The sequence below is a fragment of the Macrobrachium nipponense genome, chromosome 20 (assembly GCF_015104395.2).
Source record: "Macrobrachium nipponense isolate FS-2020 chromosome 20, ASM1510439v2, whole genome shotgun sequence".
Classification (NCBI taxonomy): Eukaryota; Metazoa; Arthropoda; class Malacostraca; order Decapoda; family Palaemonidae; genus Macrobrachium; species Macrobrachium nipponense.
The window spans coordinates 62,871,171-62,880,525 of NC_061089.1; the positions used below are offsets into that span (position 1 = coordinate 62,871,171).

At 34.4% G+C, this 9,355-nt stretch overlaps 1 protein-coding gene across 2 annotated transcripts in view; it reads left to right on the forward strand.

Annotated features, from left to right (window-relative positions):
* Positions 1 to 9,355, forward strand: part of LOC135226645 (E3 ubiquitin-protein ligase TRIM9-like) — a 256,198-nt gene that overhangs the window by 236,615 nt on the left and 10,228 nt on the right. For both annotated transcript variants that reach the window (XM_064266360.1, XM_064266365.1), the window contains 3 exons: positions 3,274 to 3,410; positions 6,323 to 6,461; positions 8,228 to 8,452. In XM_064266360.1, coding sequence (XP_064122430.1) covers positions 3,274 to 3,410; positions 6,323 to 6,461; positions 8,228 to 8,452 — 501 coding nt within the window. The remainder of the gene's footprint in view (positions 1 to 3,273; positions 3,411 to 6,322; positions 6,462 to 8,227; positions 8,453 to 9,355) is intronic.

Sequence of the window (9,355 nt, forward strand, 5' to 3'; positions counted from 1 at the left end):
CAAATTGGAATACGTCAACAAAATGACCCAAATCTTAAATGACCCTACTAAATTTGAAGAAATTGGTCTCCCTAATTATCAAATCATCTTTAGAATGGAAGACAAGATCAATAGATTTCTCCGTAGCCTTAAGAATGAGAACATCATTAACGAGAACACATACCATGATCTTTTTGTTACAGGTTCCTCTTTTGGAATTTTGTACGGTCTACCCAAAGTCCACAAACCCAACGTCCCCCTTCGCCCTATCTTGGCCTCCTTTAGAACTCCAATTACAAATTGGCTAAATTTCTTGTTCTCCTATTGGAGCCGCTGACCACTAATAAGTATACTGTATCTAACTCTGAACAGTTTAAACAACGCATTCTTCCACAAGATTCGGACCTTTTCATGGCAAGCTTCGATGTGGAGTCGTTATTCACTAATATACCTGTTAGAGAAACGATAGATATAATTTTGGACAAACTTTTTCCCACCTCCGATTCATTGTATCATAGTTTTAGCCGCTCCCTTTTTAAGATATTTTTAGAACTGGCCGTGCTGGACACGGCTTTTATTTTTAATGGTGTGCTTTTCAGACAAATAGAGGGCATGGCCATGGGTTCTCCTCTAGGACCTACGTTCGCCAACATCTTCATGTGCTCCCTGGAGGAGCGAATACTCGATGAGTGCCCCTTAGCCTATCGCCCCCTATTCTATGCTAGATATGTTGATGACACTTTTATTCTGTTTAAACAAGACCACGATGCTGAACGCTTCTTAGAATTTTGTAATTCCTATCATCACCACATCACTTTCACAATAGAAAAAGAACACGAATCCAAGCTAGCATTTTTAGATATACTCGTAACCAAAGGTAATGACAATTTTAACACATCTATATTCAGAAAGAAAACTTTTACTGGTCTGGGGTCTAATTTTTATAGCTTTTGTTTTATCAATTTTAAACTGAACTCTATCTACACTCTTATACATCGTGCATTATCTTTAACATCGGACTGGAACCTCTTTCACCAAGAAATTGTCTTCTTACAACAATACTTTACCAATAATTGTTTCCCTACCCATGTTTTTCACACGATTCTCAAAAAACTTCTAAATAGAAAATTCTCCAATAGGCCAAAGTGTTTTGACGTTCCTAAACTCCCATTCTATGCAACATTTCCTTTCTTATATGAAGATAAATTTCGAAGGGATTTCTTGAAAACCGTCCAAAAATACATTGGGGCCATCAATCTAAAATTAATACCCAAGAACCCTAAAAATATTGGCTCTCTTTTTAGATTCAAGGATCGGCTACCGCCTTTGATGTCGTCTGGTGTTGTCTACGAGTACAACTGTCCTAAATGTAATTTGGGAAAATATACTGGATCCACAGGCGCTTCTCAGGGTGAGGGCCGATTCCCATAGAGGAATAAGTTATAGAACTGGATGTCGATTGACAAATCCGGAATCCTCTAATATACGTAGCCATACAATTAAATGCAAAACTGAAATCATCTATGAAGATTTTAAGATCATTGGTTTATACAAACAACCCACAAGAACTACTTATCCTCGAAACATTAAATATCAAACAACGAGTTCCTTCTCTGAACTGCCAAACAACCGCTGTTCCCTTGTATCTTTCTTAACTCTTTGCCTCTCTCAAAAATTTGTGTATGTTTTGTTCTTAGTGCGTCTTTATCCTCTGTAATGGTAGGTTAACCTCCAGTATTTATTCATTTATTATTAGCAATTTTTTTTTTTTTTTTTTTTTTTTTTTTTTTTTTTTTTTAAGTGTGTCTGTATTTAAGTATGTGTTTTGAATTTTACCATTTTGTTTCTAAGTGCGTCTTTGTTCACGTATGTTTTCTGCTCTTAACAATTTTACTTTTTATTTCGTTTTTATCAGTTTCCTTCGTCCGCTTTTAAAATTAAAGTTTTGTATATAGCTCTTTTAATTTTATATATATTGATATATTGTATTTTATTGTTGTAGATATCCCTATGATGTGATTATGAATCACGAAAGCTTGGAATAAATGGATACTGTGTCTTCTGCTTCTGAATTCCTGCCCTTGATCTGGATGAGAATGTGATGTGCGATGAGTTCGCCCTTACCCCCTGAATATATATATATATTATTATATATATATATATATATATATATATATATATATATATATATATATAGGTAGGGCGAATTAGATATTGAAGGACATTTGTAGCTTAACGCGTGTATATATATATAATATTATATATATAATATATATATATATATATTATATATATATAGATATATATATTATTTTAAGCTATAATATATATATATATATATACAATATATATATATATATTATAATATAATATCTATATATAATATATGTACATCATATAGGTTCATGCATATATATCATAAACAAAAGTACATTACTTAAGATGCTAATTTTGAATGGTCCTGCTACCGCAGCCATTAACAAAAAATATTTTGAAATAGTTCCATCTTTACATAATAATTAACATTTTAATGCAAATCAAACCGCGGACCAGAATCTTACGCAACTGTTGTGAATGCACGCGCAGATATACGCTCTCCTGAAGTAACTGTATTGTTTAAAAGAGAGAATTATCAAGCTACATATATTTTTCTTTCGGAAGATGGAACACACACCAAGAGAGAGAGAGAGAGAGAGAGAGAGAGAGAGAGAGAGCCAGCGGATAAACATTAAAGCCGGATTTGTCTTACCCTTTTCTGCGAGATTAAAGACCGCCGTCTGGCATCTCTCTCTTCATCCTGGAGAACCCGAGTGAGAATTCGGTGGAAACTTGAGGAAAAGAAACAGTGGAGACTCAAAGGAAGAAAAACCGCACGTTTCTTACTCCCATCGACTCGTGCCTCAAAATACCCGGCAATGACAACGGCCGGTTTATTGTCACTCAACAATAAGACGAAATTCGAGCTTTCAGGGATCGTCTTGCTTTCCGCCTAAACACGAAATTAATACTAAATCAAAGGAATGAAATTATTATTTACGTAACTGAATTGAAAGTGAAATTCAAAGAAAGCCCGTTACAGTAACACACTTCTAAATGATTCCAATTCATATTTAAAAATCACTGAGCCTTTCTGAGGATGAAAAAAAAAAAAGGAAAACGATCCCCTCCTTTTTTTCTTCTTCTTCTTCTTCATTTCACGAGCTGTCACCCAAGCGCTCATCTCGGCGTGGCTCAAACCATTAGATATTTCACACATCCATTCATCCATCTGTTGTCTCTGGTTTTCCTCCACAGCTCCGGGACCTCCCGAGTTCCTGGCTGAAGAATGCGTGGGTGAAAACAATAGCGTGACGGCTACGTGGTCCCCGCACCCCACTTCCAGGGTGGCTGGATACATCCTAGAGATAGATGATGGCGATGGAGATTTCAAGGTAAGATGTGGAATAATAATAATACATATATACGTGAAAACAGGCACATACGTACACACACACATATATAAATATATATATATATATATATATATATATATATATATATATATATTTATATGTGTGTGTGTGTGTGTGTGTGTGTAGATATATACATATAAATATATACGGAATGTGACTTTGTGGCGTAGAAGTTTTGGTGTTTTTTGGGAAAGTACATTTTGCCGCATTATTTTATCTGCTGTTTAATTAAAGGTGTGTCTATCTAATTATTAGGTTATTTAGTTTTTAAACAAAACAACAGTTAGATGAATGTCATTACATACAGACACAAAAGTTGAAACAGCTTTTCTAGTGCCAATTTTAGGTTATTTAGTTGTTAATCCAAACGACAACTAGATGACTGCTATTAGACACAAGAACATTTACACAACTTTGATTAATTTAGTAATCATTTTTCCAATCCCAGTTTTGTTTCAGTTTTTCGCCAATGAGTTTTAGTTCTAAATTATATACCCTTTAATGTCTTGAGAAATTTTAAGCAAAATAGGAAAAGAGAAATTTGTATATAGTGGATATATTTACGTATTTGACACACATAGTGCACGTGACAATTCCATCACATTTTGGCGATACGAAGCTAAAAATGTTTGCAAAGGAAGGAAGAATCCACACAAAAAAGGAGATGAGATCAACGTTATTAACCAACACTGTCACGGTCCCGCAGCAGTATCAGCTGAAGTTGCTCAAATTAAAAACACCTTAAAAAGGAAGGGTAACAGAAACCTTAGAAAATACTTAGATTGCTTTCGACTCTCGACCACTGCTTAGCAAATACATCTCAGGCAGCTTATGGAGCCATACCACCTCGGGAATCTATAATAAGAACTATTAGAAGAAAACGTAATAAAATGCAGCAGGCTCCTTCAACTCTTGAAATTCCGAACCATTACAAAAATTACAAAGACTGTGACAGAAGCAAATATGAATTCCTGATTGTTGATAGCGTCCCATCGCCTAACAGAATGTAAATTTTTTAAAGAGAAACTTGGGTTCAAGAAATTCTAAGCGATTCTGACACAGTACGAAGACGGAACTTTGAATCTAGCACCGCCATTGGTTTTGGAAATATACCTTATGTTGTCCAAGAAACTTGGAAGGGTTCATTCTGCTATTTACGCACTCCTACTCAATAAGCAAAAGGTAACACATATTGAACTATTTGACCTCATAAAACGAGCCTTTCCAGAGGTTACCCCCAAAATTTTACTTGTTGATTTTGAACTTGGTACAATCTCAGCAGTGAAAGAAGCATTTCCAAACACGGAAATAAAATGATGCTTTTCCCATAAAGTTTGTGTGCCAATGCAAAAAAAAAAAAAAAAAAAAAAAAAAAAACGCCCTCTGCCAAAAATTCTACGCCAAAAGTCCTAGACCGAAATATATATATATAGATATATATATATATATATATATATATTATATATATATATATATATATATGTACGTATCTATATATACATATATATATATATATATATATATATATATATATATATATAATATATATATTAACTATATATATATATATACACATTACATTACTATACTATATATATATATATAAATATATATATATATATATATATATATATAAGTATCCGCTCACTAAAAGAAATCACAGTAGATGCACGTGACTTCAAGATATATGGAAATACCTCAAGAAAATTAATAGGCAGAAATTCTGCCAATTATTTTTCCTATGTTATTCGCTTGTATATGTATATAGTATATAAATATATGTCATAAGAAGGTGAGTGAAACCCAGGACTTAGAGCAAGTACTTGTGTAGTTTAGTCTACATTTCCAAATTCTATAATACTCAAGGCCAATGATTATCAGAAAAGAAATCTTCTGGAAACTGTGTCAATTGAGGCCACGTGCACTAGGAATTTCAACCTCCACCCTGGATTATCCTTTGATCCTCTTTCCCTGTCCTTTCTGTATGGAGAACATGTTCCCCGAGTCAAGGAACTGTAACCCCGCCCACCTCTACTCAATTTTGTATATAAACCTCTATAAACTATTTTTGTACTTAGGGTGAACCTGATACTGTAGAATAAACAAAGAAAGTACTTGTTTCAATTACCGGGTTTCACTCGCATTTTTTTACATGGATTTTATATTCTCAAGCACGCGGACTTTCGTGTTACATTATATATATATATATATATATATATATATTATATATATATATATATATTAAATATATAGATATATCTTATATATATATATATCTATATATAATACTATATATATTAATATATATATATATTTGCATGTAAAGGAATTGTTTATGCGAAAATAAAAGATACAACACGAACAACAAAACATCATAGTCAGACATCAGTTTTAATATTTAACGTCAGAATTCGTTAGCATCGGTAATCGAGTCTGGTGTTTATGTTTCCGAAATAGAACACAAAAGTATGGCGCATGTAATTTGTCATTATGTTTATTTTTCGCTGAATATTTTGCAGATAAAAGAAAGATTACGATAATGGTAGTCAAAATAATAATGCAGATGAATAAGATACATTTCGTAGAAAACCGGATTCGTTTAAAATCAAATTTATATTTACTTTGTCTTTACTTTACTGCACATATTCATCATTAGTCATAAAATAAACAGATATTCTATCACTTCTGATTATCTATCAGACGAATATTTCTTATCCCTTTCTTTACAAGCTACCTAAATTTCACGATTATTATTTTCATCATCATACAAATTTTCATGCTAAAATTTTATTATTGCTCTTACCATAACAGATATATTAATTAGCAGTTAATGAAACATCATCATTAAAATAATCAACTCACAAAAGTCCTTTTATTCATTTTTTTAACAGGAAGTTCACAGAGGTCCTGAGACTCTGTGTACAGTAGAGGGTCTCCACTTCAACACCGTCTATCACTTGAGAGTCAAGGCCTACAATATCTCCGGAGTGTCACCCTACTCATCACCCGTTTCCATCAGAACGTCTGCTAGTGAGTCATCATAATAACATCATATTATTCATCATGACTTTCTTTTCAATTTTCATCATTGTCATGAAAAAAACGCCATAAAGCTATTGGGGAATTTTTTTTACTTATTTCATTTTATTTTTATATTATTTTCATTATCACTTATGTGATCAGATTATCATTGCGCGCTCTAACAAAACGACACACTCCCACTGTTAAACAATACTTCATTATTATAATTCTTGCTCACAGCAGCCTCTACAAGTCACTGAAAAGACAGGCATCTTCTTTCAAGTAACGGCAGGACAGCGTCTTTAAAATGTTTCAGGTTACCGTTGCTTAACAGAGGTTCGATTTGGAGACAGCTCAGCTGACTGTTCATTATAAGAATAGATGAATTTCCGTGTTAAGGACACAAAGATAAATTGTTCTGATTGAACGTTACCCACCGAACGAAATGAAAAGCAATGTCCCAGTCATTTACCGTTTCCCAATTCCCTCACAGTTATCGCTAATTTTTTCATGACCACTTATCTATCTTTTCCCAATACTCTTCTCTGTTATTTGGTGTTCGGAGTTTTAATTATGAATACAGTGCATTTATTACCACAAAATTATTAAAATTCACAAAGCCTTTGAGTCGTTTCCTTCTTCACATATCATGTGCTTTCCTACCATGAACTTTTAACTCTAACTCTTTAAGAATGAGGGCGAAATACGGAATGACAGTCATCCATAGGATTAAAAAAAGTAGCTCAGATCTACTGATATTTAAGAAGATACAGATACGCAATGAATGTAAATTTTGCACGAAATCGGATCTTGGTATATAATGGAACCAAGAGAACGAATCCCAAAGTGCGTCAGTATTCCGGTTTCATCTACCGATATAATCAGTCTGCAATCAGAGCTGTGTGGATGGATTAATTCCATATTATAATCCATTTAGTTGATCCAAGTGTCCAGGTCCTCGATTATTGGCCAGCTTTGATGATGATTATATGCCCACCCTACCGCTCGTTAAAGAGGGGTCCACAAAGACTCATTTCCCTCCGCAATTAATGAAGGAATATCGTGTAATCATAGATGCTAGTCATGATAGCCATTTACCCAAACTCTTAATTGAAGAGCCATTCCATTTAGTGTGCACGAGTGTTGGGATGCGTATTGACGCTCACGTATACACTATGTAATTATAATGCTTATAGCATGCGTGTATTTTTTCCTGTCAAAAAGCGTTACTCCGTCTTGTCCTTGCTCATGAACTTCCATGGAGTAAAACAACATTTTCTAGCACTTAATCATCCCGATTACTCAAGGCTTGATAAGTTTATTCTCTCTCATTCTCTCCAAACAACCAGGCCACCTCGATTCATTCTCACCAGTCGTGTCACCCACCACAACCTTTTAATAGATGTTTATATTTGATAACTTTCAGTCATTACTTCAAACGTACTGCAATTCATCCCAACAGCTCCCACCATTTTAGATTTAATTCCAATATTACCAGTATGACGCAACCTCAACAGGTTTGACCTCACTTGTACAAACATTCATCACTTTTATGTCATCGAATTCCATTTCCAATCATAACATCCGACTTATGACGCATTTATGTCTACAGACCTATCATTCGTAAACATGAATACATTTATAAATTTTTTGCAATAGGCTTTCATCACCATACTTCATGATGCATACTTAAATATAATTTTCAATAACATATTTGACCCACCTCTTGAGAGATAACTCCGTCCTTACCTTTCCTTCATAATTTCTCCGAACAGCTGCCTGGTTTTCCCTCGACCGAACTTTATCTCACCCCGAGTGCCGTCTGGTGGGGGACGGTGCCGGCGTCACCTGTGAGAGCTACGAGCACAGAGTGGCCCTGGCTTCTGTTGGGTTTTCCAGAGGGCGACACTACTGGCAGTTCACCGTTGACTCCTACGACGCCAACGCCGATGTCGTCTTCGGAGTCGCCAGGATTAATGTGGACAAGGAAGGGATGCTCGGTAAGTAATGAGACGGTCACTTTTGTTTAAGTCATGAAATTGAAAATGAGTCTCAAGTTGTTTGCGCTTTCGCACAGAAGCGTTATATGTTGAGATTACGCTTCACTCCATTCCTTGATGTTGCTCCATTGTCACACAGATATTTACTTATTCTTTGTCTTCTAAACCAAAACTTAAACACCGAATCACTAGGATATTCTAGACAATTTTCTGATGATCTAAATCCTCCTCTGCTCTAAATTTTCGCTTCCCAATTTGAAAAAGGGTAACGTTTCCTGCTGTCTTATACTTTCTTATATAGTCATGAAGAAAGGTGAGAATCAATGTAATTGACATTCTCTTGTAAGAAGGACTAATAAATTCTCTAAGCTCCTTTTTACACGATATGAGTCAGAAACGATAACACTAAGGAAGTGGAAAAGGTGTAACGAAGGTATATCTGTATACAAGGGGATAAACCTTGATTTTTAATGTATATGTTTACTGAAAGATGGAAAACTAAATTTATAAATATTTATGGCTTAAATTAAGGGCGTCATCATTACCAGATCTACTACGTACCGTAATCACCAATACTTATAGGATATTTGTCTTAGTGGGAACCTCATTCTTAGTTGGTTATCATATTTTACAAAAGAGCCTTATTTATAAATAGAAAAATAAACGCATTCGTTTACTATCCAGATAAGCAAACCGAAGAACTTCAAAATAAAGAAAACGGATTTCGCTATAAATCAAAGTAAAATGTCACAAAGACTCGAATGTAGGGAGACACTACTCAGCAGATGAAATGTTTCTCTCTCTCTCTCTCTCTCTCTCTCTCTCGTCCAGCGTTGCCGCCTTCTTTTCTTCATATAATTTTAATGCAAGACGGACATAAAAATGGAAGGACAACAGAGAACT